Raw genomic sequence first — 24,491 nt, forward strand, 5'->3', positions numbered from 1 at the left:
TTCACCTGGTTGTGGTTGAAAAAGCGAATGTTCCAGTGCTCTGGAAGGATTTTGCAATCAAGATACCTTAAAATGGCTGTCTAGAGGCTGCTGTGGAGCTGACAAACTGACAATTTACTACATAAATGAGTTACACATTTAAACAATGCAGAGACAACATTGTATGAAACAGTAAACTTCAGCAGAGTTTAAAACATAGTAAATCAAATTTATAGCATGTATCCAGATAATGGACTGTCTCAGAGGGGAACTTACCAAGAATATTTGATTTTAGAGCCTAAAACCAAATGGGCAGTGAGTTCAATTAAACAGCCACCCAGGCCAGGTTTAAAATGCACAGCAGGTCTGATGGTGGTACTGAGAGCTGTGCAGTGACGGTTGGCTAATGCTGGACAGTATTGGTGTGTGATATGTTGGACAGAGTGGGTGTGTGTGATCTCTCACTGGGTTTGGCAGCACTCTTGCTGCTGGCAGCAAGGCAGACAGCTGCAGAGAGCAGGGACTCGAAGAACCCCTGGTTATGTAAGCAGTGACAGAAGCTCTGATTCAGTCACTCTGCTTACAGGACGAGACCCAGGGTTTCTGGATCAGACTGATAAGCTTTTTTGCAAATACTCACATTCAACTACTGTACTCTAGATATATATATATATATATATATATATATATATATATATATATATATATATATATATATATATATATATATATATATATGGGCATATGGTATTAGGTATGCACATAGTGTGCAATAGTCAGGTGTCAAAAAACATTTGGCTGTTTATTGGAACATACCAAAGTAAAAAGATGCTATTCTATTGAATAATTAGGTTTATAATGTCTACGACTACACAAACACAGACACACCACTACACCAAGGGTTAGGGTTAGGGTTATGAAGCACATGAAGGCTACTCATCTATAGTACAGGGATAGAATAACAACAAATCTAAAGGTTGCCTAGTGTCTTACCCAAAGATCTAATACCACAGAGGCGAGGGATTGTGTTCAGGAGTGCTGCCTACTGCTGCTAAAGCCTCACAGCTGGAGGAATATCCAACCAAAACCTCTTCCTCCCCTGAGTGCACATCGCTCCAGCTAAACGTGCATGCTCCAGGATATCTCACCAACTCCCTCAAACAACCACTCAGACAACTGAGAGCGCTAAAGTAAAGGAAAAAAATGGTGAAAACACATGGACACAGACAGAGAAGGAAGTTGAGGTTACAAACAAAAGAAAATGGAAGTCAGATACAGAAAACCATAGGAGATTTAAAAGTGGAGGTGTTTTGTGTGTGTGTGTGTGTGTGTGTGTGTGTGTGCGTGTGTGTACACGTCAGTGAGAGAAGCGAAGCGATGAAGCAGACAGTGTCTGTCTCCTGTTGTTCAAACAGCTGAGTCACAAACGCTCAAGATCTACTTCTTCAAGCCAAGAATTTAAATGAGTATTAGTAATAATGAAAAAAAAAAACCCAAGTTGTACTGTACTTCCTCTACATAGTATAGTTTGAGTCTGAGCTATATCTACTTCAGTGAGCATGTATTGATGGAGACTTCAAAGCACTTCTGCTAAATACTAAAAAAAAAAATCCGAAGAAAAAAAAAAGCAGATCCGAAGTTATTCACAAAAGGACACTAACGTAGTTAGTAGAGATTTAGTCCTTATACACTATTTCTGTGTATAATGGCATGATAAAATGTAAAAGATTCTAAGGTGCAAATGGAAGAGAACTTAAAATAAGATGAACTCAGACACGAGTTGTGCCTCATGCACGAAATATATATGTGCTTATCTTAAACACAAGTCTTCATCCAGCCATAAAAACCTCTAAAACAAGTCTTGCTATAAATGCATTTTTGTCCTGCGACTGGTCACTGAGGACAGTGCTATGAGTTCCTACAGGCATACTTGTGGTGTTCATGGTGGTGATGCACTGCAGTGTTGCAAAAGTGAGCGGAACACACAGTAATCACAGCTATTCATGCAGTCACCGCGGCTAAAAGCATGGCTAACATTGGTGAACTGTTGTAAATCATCAAACAATAACAAGTCTGTGTCACTTAAGCATCACGCAGATATTTATTGTTTAATGCACCATTGCTACTCTAGGCTATTTACAGTGGAACCGCAGTCAGGCTGATCAGCTGAGTTTGCTTCTAAAGACGAGGAAATGCTATCTTCATCTGCAGAGGTAGCCAACACTCCCCTGGGTCCAGGCCAAATAATGTTTAACAAGACCGCACAGCATTCGCCTAGACGCCTGACCTAAATTACACCCAGTCAGCAGCACGGCGCTCCAGGACAAACCTGCAAACTACTGCTAGTGTCCGACACTTGGGTAACAAAAGATATATTACACAATTACGAAGAACAGGAGACACAACAAAAGCGCTTTATCCATGGACAAAAATGATGACAACGAGACGATACTTTGCTGAGGAGCTCTTTTCAGTAAGAAATTACAAAATTCTACCACTTGGCCCAGGAGTCTGAAATGTTACTGCTGTAAACAAGTGTTAAGGTCTATACACTCATGACAGCACTGTGAATATCTTTCATTAAAAACGGCGGTACAGTGTGTGTGTGTGTGTGTGTGTATGTGTGTGTGTTGGCATGTTTTGAAAATATTATGGAAACACAGTGATTGTACAAGCTTACACATAGGTGTAGGGCTTCATACTAAACCCCATGCTAAGCATTAATCTTAACATCAAGGTCATGTTTCTTAGATGCATCATATTTCTTGTTATGCCAACAACGGAATATTCAAGAGTCAAAAGAGACTGAGTAAGTGAGGACATTGTGTTTGTGTGTGTGTGTGTGTGTGTGTGTGTGTGTGTGTGTGTGTGTGTGAGTGTGTGGTTGTGGGAGTTATATTTATAGACCTCAGCATGCTTTTCCTCGTGGGTGCAGGTGCTCAATTATTCCTCAATGTTTTAAAGAACATGAGCAACAACTAATGACATGAAAAAATTGTCTCAGCCTGAGTTTTTTCTGTCCCAGGGGACTCTGTAGCCTGTCTGTACACAGCCACGTTACGAACAATGGCTGAGGGATATTCCAAGTGTGAGTGTGTGAGCATGGGTTTACATTACATGGACCGAATAAGAAGACATACCAGCAATAATCAAATATGTACAAATCCGCTTTTAGTCAGCGTGAAATGTTTTGTAAATCATCATGGCTGAAAGTTTTTGTAAAATTATTTACCAGTTTAATGGGGTCAGTTTTTTAATAGAATAGAATGATATACATACACAAAAGATGTGTAATGATTAGAATCACTCGGTATGATGTTAATGCACAAATTCTGTTGTCTTGTTCAAGCTATATCATCTTTTTAATGTACAGCTTTATGGTGTAACTGTCATTGAAATGGTCATGGATTTTCCTGCTGCTGCATAAAATAGCTTCAGTAGGCTTTCCAACCAAATTAGCCTCATTCAATCCACCTACACTACACGGCCAAATGTGTGTGAGCTCCTGACCATCGCACCAATACCACTGTCATTATAGTAGCACAGGTACATTTAAAATAATTCTGAATAACCCTGACTGCTAATCCACACTGCATTGTACTTACCTCACAATACATGTCTGACGGCACTGCAGCTCAGGCCTAATACTAAGCGAACACCACCACAAATAAATAAGCCAGCTGCCAATAGAGCAACAGTGTTAGAACCAGTCCTCCCTCCTTCTCATGTGGGACCTGAACCTCTGCTTTGCAGGTGATATGTTTCTAGGATAACATGATGAAATTAACCTTACGTTAACTAAACTGTGAAACTTGCACAATGTCAAACCAACACACAATGCTGATATGAAAACGCATGCAACGAAGAGCTTGTGGTCGGAATGGCGGCGCTGACGCTGGCATGCAGAGCTGCAATGGCATAGCTAATGATTAACCGATCACAGACACAGACACCGAGTGAGACGTTTAGCAGTTGCTCGGGGGAGTGAGGTAAAAGATTCTGATCAAGAGCTGGAGAAAGAGAAGCAGAATATTTGGATTGATGGCAAAATAACAGAGAGAGGTATTATTTATACCATTATGCACAGAAACAGTGTTATGAACACAATTGTTCACTCTCTGTACCAGAAAAGATTGTGTTCTCAATCAGGATTTTAACACAAGGAAGGTGCGAGACTAGCCATAAAATAGACACAGTTCTTATGCCAGGTTTTTAAACACAAGCACATTCATATTTCAGCAGCATCGCTTGGTTTTATAGCTTTTTTATCTTTTTATTTTTTTTAATCGAAGCAAGGTGAGACAACCATTAAAGTTTGATTCAAAAAAGAATAATGAGACCAAAATAAAACATACTCAAACTATCAAACTAGAGCTGTGTAATAATCTAAACTAGCCAGTGTTAAATGGAAAACAGGGCTCTGGCAGAGTGTCAATGGCCAGTGAATTAGGTTTAATACGATTGAGAGACTGTTCTTCCACAGTGCACACATCGAAAAATCAAAGCAGGAGTTAACAGCCATGTAACATCTTCATGCATGGCAGATCGAGGCACGGGTGAACGTAGATGCTCAGGTAGGTCAACCTTATGCAGCATGGCCTTGTACTTCACATGCATGTCCTTGCATCTTTCATCCATCCTCCTAACTGCGCATGCCATACTCTCTCTATGTTGATATATTACAAGGCTGTAAGCAAGAGATTAATAAGTGAAATGAGAAGTGTACAGTGCTGACCTTTAAGTGTTTTTATGTGCACTATTTCATGCTGTTAGACTTGCTTGGGGTGTTCCAAGTGTTTTGAGAAATGTGCTGTCACCTAAAGGGAAAAGAGGTAACAGACTGAATAATGGCTCAGGGGCAAAATGTTGAAAAATATAGACCAATAAGAATATTTTATCTATTATACCTGCTATAACTTGGATTTAGTTTTAGGGTGTGCAGCTAAAATTTGTGAACTAAATAAAATTCCGGGGGGCACGGTGGCTTAGTGGTTAGCACGTTCGCCTCACACCTCCAGGGTCAGGGTTCGATTCCCGCCTCCACCTTGTGTGTGTGGAGTTTGCATGTTCTCCCCGTGCCTCGGGGGTTTCCTCCGGGTACTCCGGTTTCCTCCCCCAGTCCAAAGACATGCATGGTAGGTTGATTGGCATCTCTGGAAAATTGTCCCTAGTGTGTGATTGCGTGAGTGAATGAGAGTGTGTGTGTGCCCTGCGATGGGTTGGCACTCCGTCCAGGGTGTATCCTGCCTTGATGCCCAATGACGCCTGAGATAGGCACAGGCTCCCCGTGACCCGAGGTAGTTCGGATAAGCGGTAAAAGATGAATGAATGAAATAAAATTCCGTGCTTATAAAGGTCTCTACACAGGTCTAGTTCCATGGACTCTGAACAGGTGAGACACGTCAGTTTTGAACTGGACGCAGAAAATAAAATCTGTACAATCGCTTTTCATCATTCCCTTTTCGCCTCTAAGTCATGTTGTCTCTAGAGCAAATAAAAGAAATCTATAAGTCTGTGAAAATGCTTCTACCTCGATGAGCTTCCAACTAAATAATTTACAGAAATACATATGATTGGAAACAGTCACCTGATGATACTGTATCCAGTGATCAACTCATTATCTGCGCATTTTTCTTTCCCTTAAACTGGTTGTAAAGGGCTTGGTTTTGACCCACTGACTAAATTTGCATGGTCTTCATCTAGATTCACGTCATCCACCAGTTTACAACCCCTGCTTTCTACAAACTCTAACACCAGTCTGACTCCCTAATACTAGCAAATCGGACTAAAATCTTTCTGTGGATTTACAAAAGGCTTCAAAAAAATTCTTCAGGGTAAAGGCAAAAAAGAAGAAGTGAAAAGTTATTTTTCACTCACTACTATGCCAGTTAAAATACTGACTATTACTACTACTACTACTACAACTACTACTACTCATAATAATAATAATAATAATAATAATATCAATCAAGCACTAAAGTCCAATTCAAACAGAGCTGTTCAAGCAGTTAAAAACGTGACCAGGGAGCAGAAGCAAAACCTCATTAAAACCTCAAAAATCATTATGGTAACAAAGAGAGAAAGTCAAAGGTAAAAACTGTAGTTTGAATAAGTGCTATTTGTACAATATTATCCCAAAGCATTCAGAAAAATTATCTTTCAAGTCAGAGTGTCACTTGGTAATCTTCACCAGATACCACCTGAGCTGTTGAACACATCTGTAGACATACACAGCCAGTCGTGTTTGATTTTCAACAGCCTCAAGCACACCTCTGAGCTGTGCAGGATATGTGGAGAGGAAGGAGACGGAGCTGGATGTAATGGAATGACCAGCTGATTGGCAAGACCTTAACCCACTCGAGCTGTTATGAGAGATGGGGAATCAAAAGGTGACGATCCTTTTCCACCAGTGTCTGGGAAGGCCTGCGATCTCTGTGTGCAACAGTAATGGCACCTACAGGAGGCTTTATTAATAAAATAACGATTCAACGGTCAAAAATACTTATAAAGATTTATATATGTACATTATTGATTTTCTCCCTTTCAACCCTTTGTGAAAAGCAAGGTGTCCCCCAAACATCTGTCAGGCAGCGTTTATACACACAAATCAGTAAAAATACGGACTGACCCAGAAAAACACACAGAGGTTCAGTCTTATGTTGACAAATTTTCTTTCAAATGCCCCATTTTGCATGTTCAAGCATAATAGCACATTAGCATTTATAATGCTGCTGATTCAGCCAATGAGTACAATGCTAGAGCTAGAAAACCCAAGAGTAATGAGTAATTAAAAGAAGGGGGGAAAAAAACAGCAGCCGGGCCACTTCTTGCTTAAAAAATAATGCAAGCAGTATTCATTAAAATTCTTGACAGATATAAAACTTCTGGCACAATAATCATTCAATTCAAATCCCTCATATATTGTCTGTCAGAGTAAAGCGACAGTATTGTAGCTCGAATTTTCTGCCACAGGGACAGATTGAGTCTATTGAATCATTATAATATGTTTGTTAATATCTCCAAACCAAGATCAGAGTATGATGATTAAAAAACCCTTGAGATGGAAACTGTAACAATTTTAACACCCCTGCCTCCAAAAAACAAACAAACAATAAAAATTCACAACCAGATAAATTCACAACAAAGGAAATAATACTCTGGATTTTCTGAAATATAAAACGTTAGATTGACAATCAAATTTCCATGAAAATGGACAAGCAGCCTATAAAATATTGGTTCATCCTGAGGGGAAAACGCAGTCAAATCTGTTTCCGTATTCAACACTTTTCCAGTATTTAGAACAGTACAAGTAGATATGAAGTAATCTTGAGCACTTTCCCCCGTCTAAGGCACATAACATGTTATAATAACACTCAACTGCACTGAATGGTCAGACCCTTTGCTCACACTCCTTGCTTTAGACAAGCGTAAAGATGCTCAGCACAATGACAAACATGGTAGAGATGCGGTGGGTGAACGGTATCAAGGTCAAGAGAACCTCACCTGATGTTAGGAGATTTTTTCAATCCAGCCCCCAAAACAAGCGTCAGAGTTTAACCACGGCACAAGACGATGTACGAAAGTGATCTGCACAGGTGTCTGACTGGTTACACCTGAGTTATGTTAATGTACACTTAGGTGTCACAAATAATAGATGTGCTCTAAATTATAAATCAGTTTTATTGGCATCAGCAGGCGAAATAAAGGGTGGTGAGGTTTCAGTAACGTGGACTGAGATTAAAGCGTGGCGGTTTGTTCAGGCAGATCGGGTTGTCAGTCCAGGAGCTGCAGTTTGACTGAATGAACAATGTATAAACTTCATGGAATATTTGTAGCCAGGAGTGAACAACGAACCTAGACCATGCTGGTGTGTCAGTGTGTGTTATAGCAGTACAGCTGTTAAATAAATACTCACATCAGCAGTTCTCCAGGTTACATGGAACACTCTGGATACACAGCAAGAATGAGATCTCTCTCTCTCTCTCTCTCTCTCTCTCTCTCTCCCCTGTATTTATCATGTGTGATTCTGAGACTGCAGACAAACGAGACTTTGCTTTGCTGTTGTCTTTGTGCCAGCTGGGTTACAGGAAGTCCATGCTGACTAACCCTTAGGAAAAACTAATGGTACTTTCCGTGTCACTGCATGGATTTGTGTGTCATCTGTGTACACCTTATGTCACAGGTAAACAGCGCACGTGCCCGCTCTTACCTGTCACTGCTGCGGTCGTTTTATTCCGTCATAAAGACGAGTCCTGAGGTCCGCATCCTTGTTATACGACGTGTGAGCACTTCTGCTTCTCTCTCTCTCTCTCTCTCTCTCTCTCTCTCTCTCTCTCTCTCTCGGCTGTTCCTTCTTTCCCCTCCTTCTTGTCAAACGGGAAGCGCGATCCCGACATCCAGCCGCGCAGCACAACACACACTCTGAAAGCCACGCAAAACAAGTTCGCGCCACTGCGCACCTCCCCGCACGAGACGCCTCGAGGGCCACGCCCCCTCTTGCCTCCCGCCACTGGACACTCTTAAAGGTTTTATGCTCATTAATAATCATGAGGCAGCGTCAATCCTCGGCGCTCATTGGCTCAAGAAGTCCCTCCGGTTTTTTTTTTTCTTTCTTCCTTCCTCTCCCCCCTCCTCCTCGCCTGAGGCCGCTGTCAGATGACGTCATGGAACATTCCAAAAATTCCAATTCGCAGCATTCTTCAATGGAGAACCTTCAAGAATCGAACTTCACACGTCGCAGTTGTACAGAAACTATATATATTTCATTCATACGCTGTCATTCACACTGGGATACATATTTGCTCATGGAGCCCCACTTAACAAGCTCTGTTTATGACTGCTGCTCCACAGGCAGCACTGTCAGTGGGGTGTCTAGGATGCTGAAGAGGATGGAAACATCTGATTATGTACAGGACAAGGTTCCATTAGCACAATATCTGATTTGGTCCTTCATGCAAAAATGAATAGCTACATAATGGCATGGACATTTATGTTCCACAGCGGTCTGTGTGGTTTGTGAAGCATACCTGGGGCATACAGCAGTGGAAACACCATCATGATCAAACTTATTATATTTATTATCACCTTATGGCTCCAGGGTTTCTGGTACAGATCTCTGGTTCTGTTTGTCTGGGTTCTTTTTATGTGGGTTTCCTCCAGGTTCTCTGGTTTGCTCATGGTGACCTAAAAATGCACCTGTAAAGTGGACTGAATTTACAGTAAATTGCCTATAGGTGTGAATAAGTTTGTGAATGTGCATGGTGTGTGCGTAGTGCCCTGATATGGACTGATGTCCCATCCATGTTGAATTCTCCATTCTTGCACCCAGTGTTTCTTGGATAGGCCCCAGATCCAAAGCAATCATGTATATAATAAAGTGTTTACTGAGTTAAATAAATCTACATTGTTTCCTCCTGGTACTCCAGTTTCCTCATTGATTTAAAAGGCATGTGTTTTTGGCCGATTGGCATTTCTAAATTCTCAGAGTTGGGGTGGTTGGGGCTATTGTGCAAATGACTTGGTACCACATCCAGTGTCCTCGTCTTTGTGCCCCAAGTCCCCTGGCATAGCCTACAGGTTTGTTACAATAAGCAGCAATGAAAGGGGATGAATAGATATTTAAATAAGGTTTAAGAAATTAATGAGGGAGTAATTTCTTATTAATTATTTTGCAATCTGATAACGTATGCTTTACATGAACTGAATTTATGAAAGACAAGAGAATAAACGTCCAAATGATCCATGATTTGAAGTAAGAGTTTAGGTAGCATTTGTAATAGAAAACGCTTTCCTGTGCCACCCATAATGATACATACCTAGTCCCGTTAATGTCAAAAAATACCTTAGTGGGATAGATGATTTGCACACCAATCACTCAAAATCTGTCTTTTTTTTATTTTATTTTTTTTTTTAAAAAATGACAAGGCTCCTTTTTTAGTGAGTATATCATGTGTCAGGGAAGAGACAGTTGCTGAAATCAGCACATTTTTCTTCATTCCCTTGTGCACTCTTACTCCCCAGTACTGTTTAGCTTCCTCAGTTTGAGATAAAGCTATTTAATGCAACCCTAAGTAATAAATAGCCCACTTGGGAACTATTGCATGGCATGCTTTTTGTTTCAGTTAACCCAGTTTATGAATGGTTAATAAGTGGGTGATTAAGATGAGAGGCTGATCCGTGGTGCCAAGGTTGCAATGAACATCTGTCTCGTTTATATCAAAATCTTCCATTTAATATGATGTTAACGTTAACAAAATGTGCCTTAAAGAACCAGTTAAGCAGTGTTAAGTTTTAAGCACGCCATTTATTCTTAGAGATTCATGTAAACCTTAACAGACTGAAGAATCAATTGTCATGTGTGGCGATATTTATTTGAAGCTCTGGATATTTTATTGCATTTTCTATATTCTTGTATTGTAGCAATACTCTTTAGACCTAAGAATGAATAATGATGATTATATATTCCACTGTGAAGATCTATAAAATATTAACAGCATTGAAGTTTTTTTAAGCGACTAAGTGAGCAAAACTCAAAGCAAGTTGAAGCAGTGAATTAATTACCTGTCATCTAAAACCTAAAACCAAGCCCGTTCTACTGGGCTAACTGGTTTGGTGTCTTGTCATTTCAGGAGGTCAGATTAGTCTTTTCTGTACTCAAATTATGCAGCATGGAGACTGTCAGTTTACTTTGGCAGCATTGTACAGACACGACTGTTTCCTCTTTCTCTCTTGCTCTCCCATGGTCTGATTGAGACGGAATTACTCATGCCCACACTCCCACTGTTTCACATGGAGTTACTCACTCTTCCACTAACACTCTCCAGAGACCCCTTTCCTCTCCACATATATCCTACTGTGAAACATCAGCCTGTTTAAATTGTTAGATGGAATAAAATACATAATTATAGCACGGTCCATTCTGTGTGGTCTTTGGGGTGCAGTTTCATACATCGCTGGTGACATCATGAAGATATTTATGACGTGTCACACACAAGTAGTGTAAGTGTAAACTAATAGATGTACTGGTTAAATTGGACTAATTCGAGCGAATATATAACCATTACTATTGTAAGCTGCATCAGTTTCATTTCTTATGGTGCTGAGATCATTTGGCTAGAGGGCAAATGCACATATAAATGATTCCTTAATGCTCACAGAGCAGAAAAACCATTGCATATTCATCACCAGAGAATATATGCAAATATGCAGACTTTATAGTGGGGGAAAAAGAGAAACGGTAAAGCGGTCGATAAAAAGTCTGTGGTTGCATATCATTTGGCACTCTGAGTTGAAAAAGAGGTGACAGGCTTCTGGAGCTCCTGCAGCGCACAGTAAAGTTCACCTGGCACTCAGGTGATGAGTCACAGCTCTCCGGGCTCTGGCCTTGTCATCGGATGCCAACACTGCTCAGACTCCCCGCAGAGAATGAGGGGGCGGCGTGTCTATCGTCATGGCAGCCACTGCGCGAGGCTGACTCACACATGGTGCTGCATGGAGGGTAAAGTGTGTAGGGGGGAGAAGAAGATGTTGTCTAAAATAGCTGTTCTGTTGGGTTCATTTTTATCTGCACTCAAATGTTTGCGCATGTGTGCATCACAAAAACTCTTTGTACTCTCCATGTAGTTACGCTCGCTTTGAAAAGGCATCAGTGTTGCTGTTTTATTTTCATGTCCACCATGTTAAGCTTTGTACCCTAAAGGGGCGAGAGAGAAAGACAGACAGAAAGAGAAGAATGGACAGCAAGAACACTACAGTGTGAGAGCGCCACACATTGACAAGATTGTAGCAGGCTTATGTAATCCTGCTACCTGCATGCATCTCTTCAAGCAGACGACCAGCACAGTGAGTATTATATAACTACATTAGTCTCCCCTCAGAGGCCTGCTGCATTTGCACAGTGTACACTGAAGGGATAGTGAAAGAGAGAAGCAGAGAGACTATACTGCAGGCTGCTGTGACACCAACATATTCAGTAATGCTGCAGAGCTAGAAGGAACAATAAGCGAAATAATGTTGTCCTAAAAATTATGGTGAATCAATCTCTCTCTCTCTCTCTCTCTCTCTCAAACATGCACTCATGTTAGTATAAAAGTAAATCAACAACAAGGTGTATTTCAGCTCTGTAATTACTTAATAGACCATATCCATATATCAGGTTTTTAAGTTCAGTGAATTGAGTAATATACGCAACACCTCATCTACAATAAATGTCACAACATACCTACATTTCATTAACACTAACACTATTACTGTGGTACTTTAATAACCTATAAATACTCCTGCCTACCTACAAGACTATATAGAATATGTGCATAGGTGTATATGCAGTATATGAACACTGCTGAACTATTCCTTTCCCTCAGGTACAGGATAATCAGACTGCTCCAAACGTACAAACCCATACTGGCATTCAGACTCTATGTCCTAAAGAAACTAATAGCGTGGTAATGTCGGGTAGATGTTCTCTGAGCACATGTGCCAGCAGTGCCCAAACTCAATTAGCTGTGCTGTATACTGCACTGTAATCCAATGTGCCTGGGTCTTACACTTAGAATGCAATTACACCTCTGACAGGCACGCTCAGTCATTTTGCAATTAGGGCATGGTTTGTGCAGTCCTTCTCAAAATGAATATTTTCAACGAAAAGCTACTATGGCAGGATATATGAGCTGCTTTGGCAAGTTTGGATTAAGAACAAAGAAAATTACTGAGTGCAGAGGAAGGTCGGTACAGAGAACATTCATCATAAGTTCTGTTTGTTCTCCAGCTTGATTATTATTTCCGCCCTATGATAAAAGAGAAAGCTCTGTAATTGTTCCAGGTTAATATTAATGATGTGGCTTCAATGGATGAGAATGCTTATGTAAAGTGGTTACCACATGTAATTTCTGCAACCGTGACAAATTTCCTGTCCACCCACCATTGGGTCAGTGTATATACCCTTTATAAGGATATCATCTTCCTGAAAGAGCTTTTTAAATTTAACTTGAGGTAGCCAAAATGAATGTCTATTTGCATAATTAAATGGTACATGCACGATTATTTACAGGATGCGTTATGATGGCTCTGATATCCCTGACTGCGAAATGTAAACCATTCAACATTAGAGAAGGAGCGAGTATCCCAGCACAACCCTGTTTCTCATACAACAAATTGTCACTGTAGGCAAATTTAAACAACAAGAGACAGGCAATAGACTTTTAGCTTTAAGACAAGTACAGACACTTATCTTCAAGACTGTTATTTTTAAATGTCTCTCTGTGGGCAAAGTGAGACGGAGTAAAGAAAATTGAGATGTATCACCTAGAAAAACATCTCACAGATGCACAGCTTCACATTCTGTCTTCCCTAAAAAGCTGCACTGGATGTTAATGAGCACTTGGTAACACTGTATTTGTAATGATGACAAAAAGCAGATAATTAGTGTGTCTCATGGAATAGCACTGATTAATAATGTGTTAGACTGATCAAGCAGAGTCTGAATAACAAGTTATTCTTCCCAAGTCATTCTACCAGACAGTATGGTGTTGATTTTGGCAGCACTAATACATGTTCAACAGCTGCTATAGTCTTTGACCTCATCTGATCTTTTTTGTAATCAGTGCCAAAAACTAGATGGTTTTGCTGTGTTGTCAGAGTTTTGGTTTATTGGGACACAGCCCAGCATAGGTCTGAGCTTCTAGGAAGTATAAACCCGTGAGTACAAGAAAATGAGGATAGAAGCCAAATGTAATGAATATGCCATGGTAACTTTATTCTTCACCTGAGTGTTTGGAGCAGAATGAGGTTTTTTTTTCATCTTCTGAGCCAGACAAAAATGGAATGTACAACTACTTGGCAGTAGTGAACTGCTGACTCCTCATTGTTGATTTTAGATAGTATAGTGTGCTGTATACTGTATTAGACTAATCTTCATAATGACATGACACTCCTAATTTCTCTCATATTAGGAAGCCTTTTGTATTTTTCTGTATAATGATTAACTCAGTATCACCAGCTAATGTGATTGTCTGTTCCACATGGTCTCCTACTTTCCTCACTCTCAAGGCATGAAAAAACATTTGTCTTGAATTACACTTGCTCAACAGTTTGCCTGAAATGAACAAATTAACTCTCAATGTTTAAAATGGAATATGTTCACATAGCAATGCTGAACATATTACATTTACTAAAGGTGTCATGCTCGTTGCAGTGATAAGATTCAGTTGGTGATGTTCAAACTCGCGGTTTAACACTCCTGGTCCTGAAGTGTCACTGCCTTGCACTTTCTGGTGTTTTCCTTTTATTAACTCAACCTAATTTAGGCCTATTAGCTGATTGGTTAAATGTGACAAAAAAAAACACCAAAAACAAGCACAGTGGTGGTACCTCTGGGTCTGAATTGAGAAAAATGACTAACTGCTTACACATATTTGACAAGAGCAATGTAGGAGAACAAGAACTCATCACATTACACACTACTGTATTTCTAAAGACAGAAGGATGGACTGTACCATCTCATTTGTGATGGGGGGAAAGGTACCTGCAAACACGGACAGTATATTACTGTATGACAAAATAAGCAACAATAATTTGTGCAGTTATGTGTTTTTAAAGCACACACACTTCCAAATTGCTAAGGATAAAGCATTTAATATGTTGAATATCCTCTTTGTGTTCCGGCCACCTAAAACAAGTCCGGTTCCAAGCCTGTGGAATTTACCAAACATAATTATATTTTGTCTCGCCGCTTTGAAACGGAACCATTCCTAAAATTTATACGCCTGTGTTTTTCTTAGCCATGGACAACTCATTTGAGCTGTGTATCGTGCCAAACGTCTCAGAAGTGTGAGAGCGGTAATTGGTTGTAAATAAAAAATGGTTTCAAGCTCCATGGGGCCAAAGTGAGGTCCTGAAACTGAAAATGGATGAAGCCACAGATGAACAGCTTAAACACAAAAATGCATTTTTACAGTATATAAAAAAGGCTAAAGCAAAAGCTATCAGAAACACATGCTTGCATGTGAAGAGCCCATCGCACCTACCATTTTTTATATAAAACAAAAAATTCTCATTTAAAAGCCAGTCTTGATCATCAAAATCAATGAAGAGCTTATTTGCTCAGTACATGAGCACACCAGCCTTGCTCTATATAATAATCAACAGTATGGATCTTTTGCAAAATTCTTCCTCCAGCCTTATAACAGATATGAGCAGTGCCTCAGGTCCACCTAGTGGACACTATAAATCTCATCTCTCCAAACAAAGGTTACCTGCATACCTGCTACACATCACAAAGGGAGAAACAGACAAAAACACATTCATTAGTTGTAGAGAGGGTTTTATTGAAGTATTTAGATTTGCCACATGCAGATCAAACTACAATAAATCACTATGCTTGAACAATGTGCAATGCCAGAACTGATCCTTTTGGATGTTATAAATTAAACAAGGCACTTGTCTTCAGGTCTGTGTCCAGGCCTGGACGTAGTCGATAAGCCAGGTTATCAATTAAGGCACTTTAAGTGTTGTGACACCACTGAAAACCTTGCAGGTTGCTTCAAAATTAATACCATGAATGCACTAGAACCCTTCTGTTAATTGCTTTCGCTGAGCAAAGTAACCTAGACGCATTTACGTGCTTATTTATTAATCTTCCGATATTTCCCAACGTGACCATGAAGACAGTTCTAAATGCAAGAAGTATAATCCCACAGTTTACAATACTCATGTAAAAAAACAAAATAAAGGATATAGGATACTCCACTAATTCAACCTTCACAACAGGATTCAAAATCTACAATATTTAAAATGAAAGAGTGGCTTAAAATGTAGTTTATACATTGCAGAATGTTAAAATACAGACGACCTTCAATAATTAATGACAGAAATAAAGTACATTTTAAAGAGGAAATGTTTCACTTAACAAAAAAATACAAAAAAAAAAAAAAAAAAACCACACTCCGTCACACACTTATTTCACAATATCAAAAGCAATAAGTAGGAAATGAATTTAAAAAAAACAACTGACTTCCTGCATCAAATGCACAGCAATTCGATGCATTGTACTACCGAGTTCTACCACTTTGATTAACACATTATTCGAGTACCTTGAATAGTTGACATTGCCAATGAAACCTTTAATTTAGAAGTGAAATATTTTAGCGCATGCATAGTTTTATACAGTTAACCGTGAGAAATGTTAAAAACTCGACCACGAAAATCCACTACAAACATGGCCTCCCTTGAATTGATATGACGTTCAAATTATTGCGTGACACTATACAGCACAGTTCTTGTTTTATACCTGTGCTTGTCCGTCTAACATTTACAGCAACACAGGGTGAAAAGCACCAATATCGTCACCTTGTTTGCAAAACCGTTTAGTGTTTAGTGTTCTGAGCAAGAGTGATGCAGCATGAGTTGCAACAGAGTAGGGTGTGCTTATCTCTCCCACACACTGCCTCCGTGGGGCTACAGTAAGGGCTGGAAATAAACAAGCCCTTCAGATAGCCCCCTGGCGATCAGCAAGTTCTGGCTCACATGCTTTCTCTCATCCTTGCTGAAATTGCTTCAGGACAAAGTGCTTGAATAATACGAAATATTAAACCTCGACAGAGAAATGAACCTACGGTAAAGAGTGTATTTACCGAGTGTACTTTTAGGTAGAGAAGGTTTGCAGCAGCAGTAACATGCATACTCATATTCGTGGCTAGATCACTGAAGTAAATGAATTAAACAGTACAGCACCATCACCTCATTTCTCAGTTCCCTTTAGGAAATAGCAAGTAAATTAAGATACGAGGAAAAAAATTGCACCGGTAAAGAGAATTCATAAAATGCATCTAAAGTCATCATGAAATCTGAAAATATCAAGATAGAAATTTATGAACAGCACATACTTCAACCATTTATCCTATAATATATTCTCTATGTTGACAGCGATTCCACAATATTAAGAAAAGAAGTAGCGCACTCCTCTTTCATATACATGCACACACATCCCCATGTAAAGTAGAAAGCTGGCTCAGTTGAAATCTCGGTTGGTGAGGATGACTGGGGCCAAAAGGGTCCAAAGGTAGAGAGCCAGTCCCAACCAGCTGGAGCAGATCTTCACCCAAACTGCAGGCATGCTGCTCTGCATGGCCTGGGTGGTAGTGTCAGGTCTGCGAGAACAGAAAAGCAGAGGAATATTCCTTAAGGCAAAGAAGCTGTATGGCATTTAATCTTGGTACTAAATCATTAAAAAAAAATCATTTTAGCTACTTGTACATGAGGTAGCTTTACTGCAGTTCAATTCATAAAAAAATAAAAATAAATAAATAAATAAATAAATAAAACCACTCAAATGACACACACGCAAAATAATATAATCACAGACACCTTTCATCAAACTGCATTGGGACAGATATTCCCAGTACAACAAAGCGATTTGTTTTAGTTCCTTCACAATTAGTCATTTCCTGGAAAGCAGACATTTTATCTTGACTCACCAATTGGCAGAACTTTGCTTCAATTCACACTTCAAAACTTCAACAGTTACTTTCCCACTGTAAAACTTGGTCCTGGCCTCATCTCAGCAAACAGATTACACTTTTATTTGATGTGATGATTCCGTCCACGGCAGCATTGTGACACGTACAACTGTAAAAGTTACTCCATCTGTCCTGCTGCATTTATTAAAGTCTATCTCACTTCTTGCTTGAGTACACGAGCCTACATCTACACACCTCTATTTTTCACAGTAAACTTTATTTAGGACTGTGTGGGCTGTAGGTGAACAGAAACGTCATTACAGTAAGACTCATCATCCCAACATACCACTGTCTCATAACATTAAGTGTTAAGTTTTTAACTGCCCCAAAGGCAATAGGTCGTTTACTCCTAGTGCTGTAATGATACAAACACCTTCCTCCCATCTGAAGTATGAGAAATTCAGCCAAATCTACAGCCGAAACAAAAAAGTCGAGGAGAATTAACAGGTTCCAAAGTTTAGGAGTTTCTTAAGGTCAGCATAAAAAGGTATATTAAAGAAAATGATGGGTAAGAAAATAAAGTAATAAAACAGTTATTTGCTTTTTTTTTTGCCTTCAGAGATTTACTGACTAATAAGGAGCAGGACAAACTTCACTGCCTCAACCAGCTCAAAGTTTCATATTTTGGACTTCACATTTTCATGGTTTCAGGTCTAAGTTTTGATAAAACAGACACAGTGAAGACACACCATATGAACTTATTGTTTCAGTTATAACCCAAATCTTTCTCATGGAAATTTGGAATATGATTAATCCGTCACATGGCGAAGTTTAATGACATCTTGTATTTACATTTCTGACACTAGATAAAACACCAGAGAATTTCCCAACCCTTCAGTTCTTGTTTCTATGCTTTCTGCTACTAGACACTACACAATGAGAATCACATTCAAGTCCTAGCCTGATATATTCCAGTAGAACAGACCCACTTACTTGTACCAGTTGGTGAGAGTCATCATGATGTAGAGAGAAGCCAGCAGGAGGTGAAAGTGAAAGAACGAGTAACTATAAGTGACTCCTTCCTCCTCGTTATCCATCACTCGCCGCAGGCCGTCCTCTCCCACCGGTCCCTCCGCATCTGAGCCGTGACCCTCCTCGGTTTGCATCAGCCTGTTTACCTGAGCATTACTGGAAGTGCGGATGCTGTGTACAGAAAGGAGGAGTGCTTGGTCAGGAAAATGTTGACAACAGCACAGTCTTTCTTTACAACAAATTAGGGGTTGCGTAAAATGGCTGATTTGCTGACTAATACAAATGCTACGAGGATGTGGGGAGCAGTGAACTAATCATGGAGGAAGGAAAAAAATAGAGAGGTCACAGAAGTAAAGAAGGCAGGAGAGAAAGCAGCAGTATTTGAGACAAGAGGAAGTAAATTCTATAGTCACCTGTATATTGTGTAAGACTATGTAGAAGTAGCATACTAGTTTCCTATTTAATGGAATATTAGCACTAACATGTCACTTTGACCTGGAAATAAAGATTTTACTAGCCCATAAGCTATATAAAACTGAAAAGTCATCGAGCTGTAAGGACGTCTCAGCTTCTACACAGAGATCTCAGTTACAGAATCAATATTTTCAGCTGAGCCACCAGTGTCCACCATTTAAGAATTGGTATATCCTTAACTAGACACAGATTTATTATTTTGCAGCTTTACTGCTCTGTTTATTTGTTTGTCTTTAAAAACGTAACAGAGCAATGAAACTGGATATGTATTTGCCTATAGCTGTAATTTGCCTGTTTATTCACATTTCACTGCGCTAATATAACAGCCACAAAAAAAATCACAGCCCACAATCAGTTGCTTTGGAGAGGATGATTAATACAGTTTTTCCGAATTGCTGGTTGATGAGTAAAAAAGCCACAAGATACATCCTTGCATCAGACGAACAGTATCTTTCATCACACCCGAGAATCATGGGAAATTGGAACACAATTGCAAGTTTATAGCATTTGTTCACATGATGTACCTGGCATAAAAAGTGCAAAAGAGGAAGATGACAAGCCCCACTATGCCCTGGGCGTCCCACCACTGCACGACACCTGGGACACTGGTTGGTGAGGGCATCGTAGTGCTGATGCTTGTGTTGGACACGAGGCTTAGCAGGCTCGGGTTACACTCCCGATCTAAGAGACATTTGCACAAACACCTAATTCAGTGGAGGCACATGAACTTATGGCATAATGTCTACTACGTAAAAAAGAATAATGCATAAGACTGCTGTATCTGGTGATCATTACTAGGTGAGATCAGCTTTTTTATTAGACAGCATGGCACAACATACATAAGCAGTATAGTGCCTGTGGGACAATGCTTTTATATCTCCTCTGATGAAAAGCTATTTATTTGATTTAAAAAGCTATTTATTTATTTATTTTTAAATTATGAGCAATGAGAAATAAAATTGGCATCTTAAACATCAATCTAATCCAAAAATAGCTTCATATTCTCTGTGTGTACTCCATACACAAAGTACATTTAAGTTTTAAGCAGTATTTAAACGATTCAGAGTAATAACTTGAAACTGGAAATGCACTAGGAAAGAATTCCTACAGAAGGCTTCCTTACTACAGCAGGGTCTTAATGTGCATAATTTGTGTCACTGTAAATCGGCTACATACATTAACAGCATTTAGATAGATCATAAAGGAGCTCTGTCCATATATTCTGTATGTACAGCTCTGTGCAAAAGTCTCACAGAATGTTCTACACCAAATAATGCACTGACAAATAATTAAACGAAACACTGACTACCTAAAAACTACAGAGAGAAATAAACTACAGTACTCTAAACAAATTCAGTATTTGGTCTAACAAACCATTCCATGTAAAAAATTCAATCACTAATATTTGGTAGACTATTTGTCTTTTTATAAAAAGACACTGGCTGGTAAGTTCTCAGCATCTTATAAAAACCTGACACGGTTCATTTTAAGACTTTGTAATCCCTCACAGTTACACGTTTTCTCTGAAAGGTGGTTCATTATGTAATGCTTTACATTTTTTCTTTACATTTCCTGTATCATTAACATTTTGAAAAAACTTTAGAAACAAACAAACAAAAGAAATGTGCAGTAGTCCTAACAAAAACATCTAGTAGTCAAAATTTGCATGAATACACTACGGGTGCATAGAACTTTTGCACAGTATTGTCTATTAATGATTTGGGAAATCTTTTGGCATATGTACACACATGTTAACAAGGGAGGGATAACTAGAGCAAACTAAAAGCAAGCCCTTTTCTCAAATACATTAACAACACACGATACATTCGAGGATCACAAGCCTATTCTACCGCATGATACTCACACCCCCAAATCCATTAACCTGAGGAAGATAAAGATTACCCATTTTTACAATATATACAACATGAATTAATCTACCAGCACAAAACTAATGGCATCTTGTGAAGGACTTACTAGGGTTGTTGGTCATGGCTGACCAGGTGACATACATGGTGTACAAACTGATGAGGGACGACTGGAGCAGACCAGACTGTGGCGAGGCATCCTGAGGCACAGACAGTAAGAAGAAAACAAGACTACAGTATCTGAAATGTCAGATTCTAGAGCAGAGAACTTTATTCATTAATCATTTATGCCATTTAGCAGATGCCCTGATCCAGAGCGACTTACATTTTATACAAAAACCTTTTGTTATTGCATGATTTTAAATAAACGATTCTTATTTGAATGGTTTGATTATGTTCATAAAATAAACCTAAAACTTTCCATGAATCCTTATTAACACAGAGGGTCTGCATTCAAGAAACATCAACAATAGCTTAAAATTAGCACAGGCAAAGTGTTGGCATGAAAACATTTGCAAGCTCATGATCAAATAAAGACAAAATACAACAGCACGTCCATCTCATAACACCAACAAATGTAGTGTCCTGTGATCATACCTGTACTTTGGGCAGGATGGACACCACGGAGACGATGATACAGAAGATGAGGTTGAGACTGATGAAGACCTTGTGCTCGGTGCAGCTGTCAGGTTTGGTGTAGTACAAATAGAAAAGCACCACAGCAGCAAAAGCCAATGCATAGTGCAGGATGGTAAAGAAGAGGAGACCTATACACAAACAAACCCCATACTAAGATTAGGTGCATCAGGTATAGGTGTATCCTAAGAAAAGCAATCATAAGCAGAAAAAATAATGAAATAAATCAAACCCTTACTGAAATACCAGCATTTCCCGTTTCCCTCCTCGGCGTTCCTAACCCATACCTCATTCCATGAGTGGGCAAAGTCAATCAGCAAGATCAGCTGGATCAGGATGAACATGAAGGAGCCCACAATGCCAAAGTAGAACCAAACTTTGTATACAAAAAGAAAGAAGAAATTTCATGACATATGAAGTGGCTCAGGATCATTAATTATAAACATTGCTCAACTAGCCTGGTGGATATTTATCTAGTGCTTATTTTTAACAACTGGTACAATGCCTTATTTTTGCCTGCTGAACTAATGCTGCGATTTCCTGTCTTGTAACTGTACAATGTTAAATACAATAATACGCAATGACCGCTCCACAGAGCAACTCCAAACACATACATTATATGCCATTAACATTCCAAACAGACCATATAAATAAATAAGATATATGGTCAAATACATGTGGACATGTAACCATAATGCCCATATGTGCTTGTTGAACTTCCCATTGCAAATTGATCCCCCATTGTGCTACAATGGACTCCTCTATTCTAGGAAGGTTTTCCAATAGAATTGAGTGCGACTGTCGGGATTTGTGATCATTCATAAACAAGAGCCTCAGTAAGTTTGGCATTGATGTTGGATTAGCAGGCCTGGCAAACAGTCAGTGTTCTCATTCATCTGGTTCATACTGGTTCAGTGGGGATGTTGTTCATCAGCAGGGGTTGAGAAACTAGTCAGGATTGATAACAAGAAAGGCGAAGCCTAATATATGGCGACACTGAAAGAAAACGAGGAAGAAAACGAACTGAAAGAAGTTCCTTGTCCCTAAATTCAGTTTCTTATTTTATACAATTCTTTAATTTGATATCTGAATCTGATGTTTTGCGACTGACACCTTGTTCTACAGATAATCCACACCACAATAATATTGCTACGCTAGACGTACCATTATGAAATGTTCCATCAGGGATAAAGAAGGCTCCAACGGTGATTCCTACCAAGATTAGAAACTTGAAAAACCAGAATCTGTAAATATAAAAGCAATCGAGTAGATAGTTTAGACTACACAGGAATTACTGAAAGATGTAAATTTCCACAACACAATCATAATCTCAGGCAGGTGGAAAAAAATCCTACAGCTCACCCATTCTGAATAGCAGCCCGAGGATCTTTGCTGGTCCGGACACGAATCATAAGGGCAGCAAAGAGGAAGAAGAAACAGGACATGGCAAAGCACATGCGGTACACGGACTTGTAACCCACAATCACATCACAGTTAAACTGGTTCTCGATTCCTGGTATAGGTATAGTACTCCCACCTTGACAAAAGCCAGGAATCTGGAGGAATAGCAGAAAAATATGTAGGCCACACTACCAATATGTGGTCACACTTCCACATTTAAAAAAAAAAAGCACAAATGGGATGACGCCGTTCTCACCTTCCGAAGCTGAGTCTCCATTCCAGGCAGGATCATAATAATAGACACGAGAGTGCCCAGTAAAAGGAAAAAGGAGAAGATCAACCGAGTGACTGTAGAGTTGTTGGATGATGGACAGCACCCACAGAGAATACATGGAGCAGAGCCGCACAAACATGATGCCTAGAGAATAATAATATCATATATAATAGACGTTTCAAATAAATAAAAATACACCAGTTTTCTCTAATGTTTACATGGACAACAATGACAAACAGTCAATGAATCACATCCTGACTATGGCAGAGGTGTAGGAGTGGAACAAGGTGCATTGTGTTCTCTTTATTTACAGTCTTGACGTCATCAGGAGAAAAGTTCTCTTAATAGAATTTTGTATAGAATTTTGTATAGAAGTAAAGTAAAAATAAGACTCTTGAAGATTGTGTCGTAAAAATGTAAAGAGATGATAAAACAGTTGAACTAAACAAACAGGAGGATTTATCCAAAATAAAGCCTTAATCACTGTTTAATACAATATGTATCACCTGAACTAGTTACACTGTACAACATATAGATGGTGATTTGTGACGAACCGACTAGCCATCGCAGTCACATGTAAATAAACGACAATAGATACAAATTTTTACACAGTAAACACAACAGCATCGTTATTTCGCTTGTTTGAACTCTGAACCACTGCAATTAGCCCCAATTGTAGCTGATAAACATTATATTTATACAGAGCAGAATTTTACCTTCCTTATGAGCACAACAAGAAAACCACAAAAGAAATAAAACACTTACGCAGCTCGCAAGAGAACATAAAGCCATACAAGCGCCCATTTTTTTTTCGAACAGACGCTAAACAAGTATCAGGTCTTTGTCACTTGGGTGTTTATCTTATGCTAACTTTAACTATTAACTAGCTAGCAGTAATATGACGCTTCACGAGCTGAAGGGTGAAGTCACGTAAAAGCAAACCTACATAATAAAAGTCTTCGAATTTCAGACATTCTTATAACCTGACAATAAATATCACGACAATTAAAATATTTATAAATTAAAAAGTCTTCGAATTTCAGACTTATTCTTATAACTTGAGAAAAAATATCACTACAATTAAATTCGAAGACAATATTTTAATTGTCGTGATATTTATTGTCAGGTTATAAGAATAAGTCTGAAATTCGAAGACATTTATTATGTAGGTTTGCTTGTATTATATTTTAATATTTGCTTGAAGACAAGTACAAGCAACCCTACATAATAAAAGTCTTCGAATTTCAGACATTCTTATAACCTGACAATAAATAACACGACAATTAAAATATTAGGAAAATACGCATTATCATATTTATTTACTGCTGCCATCAAAGCTTTTTATCTCTAAAATATTCGACCAAAACACTGAGTAAC

General features: G+C 39.0%; 3 protein-coding genes across 4 annotated transcripts in view; 1 reads left to right on the forward strand and 2 right to left on the reverse strand.

Annotated features, from left to right (window-relative positions):
* LOC132845728 (transcription factor HIVEP3) overlaps positions 1-8,475 on the reverse strand; it is a 49,413-nt gene extending 40,938 nt beyond the window's left edge. For both annotated transcript variants that reach the window (XM_060869948.1, XM_060869949.1), the window contains exon 1: positions 8,189-8,475. The gene's annotated coding sequence lies outside the window, so the exon portion shown is untranslated. The remainder of the gene's footprint in view (positions 1-8,188) is intronic.
* Positions 2,278-24,491, forward strand: part of LOC132845731 (cAMP-dependent protein kinase inhibitor beta-like) — a 32,068-nt gene continuing 9,854 nt past the window's right edge. The window contains exons 1-2 of the mRNA XM_060869952.1: positions 2,278-2,452; positions 2,731-2,788. Of these exons, the coding sequence (XP_060725935.1) occupies positions 2,411-2,452; positions 2,731-2,788 (100 nt within the window). The 5' untranslated portion in view covers positions 2,278-2,410. The remainder of the gene's footprint in view (positions 2,453-2,730; positions 2,789-24,491) is intronic.
* serinc2l (serine incorporator 2, like) lies at positions 15,282-24,038 on the reverse strand. Its single transcript, XM_060869947.1, has 10 exons — positions 23,880-24,038; positions 23,097-23,258; positions 22,802-22,995; positions 22,604-22,683; positions 21,678-21,815; positions 21,401-21,570; positions 20,913-21,003; positions 19,463-19,619; positions 18,426-18,635; positions 15,282-17,123 (listed from the first exon to the last, which is right to left on the reverse strand). The coding sequence occupies exons 1-10, from the start codon at positions 23,916-23,918 to the stop codon at positions 16,985-16,987; spliced, it is 1,380 nt and encodes a 459-aa protein (XP_060725930.1). The 5' UTR covers positions 23,919-24,038; the 3' UTR covers positions 15,282-16,984.

This window comes from Tachysurus vachellii, chromosome 5 (assembly GCF_030014155.1).
Source record: "Tachysurus vachellii isolate PV-2020 chromosome 5, HZAU_Pvac_v1, whole genome shotgun sequence".
NCBI classification, from domain to species: Eukaryota; Metazoa; Chordata; class Actinopteri; order Siluriformes; family Bagridae; genus Tachysurus; species Tachysurus vachellii.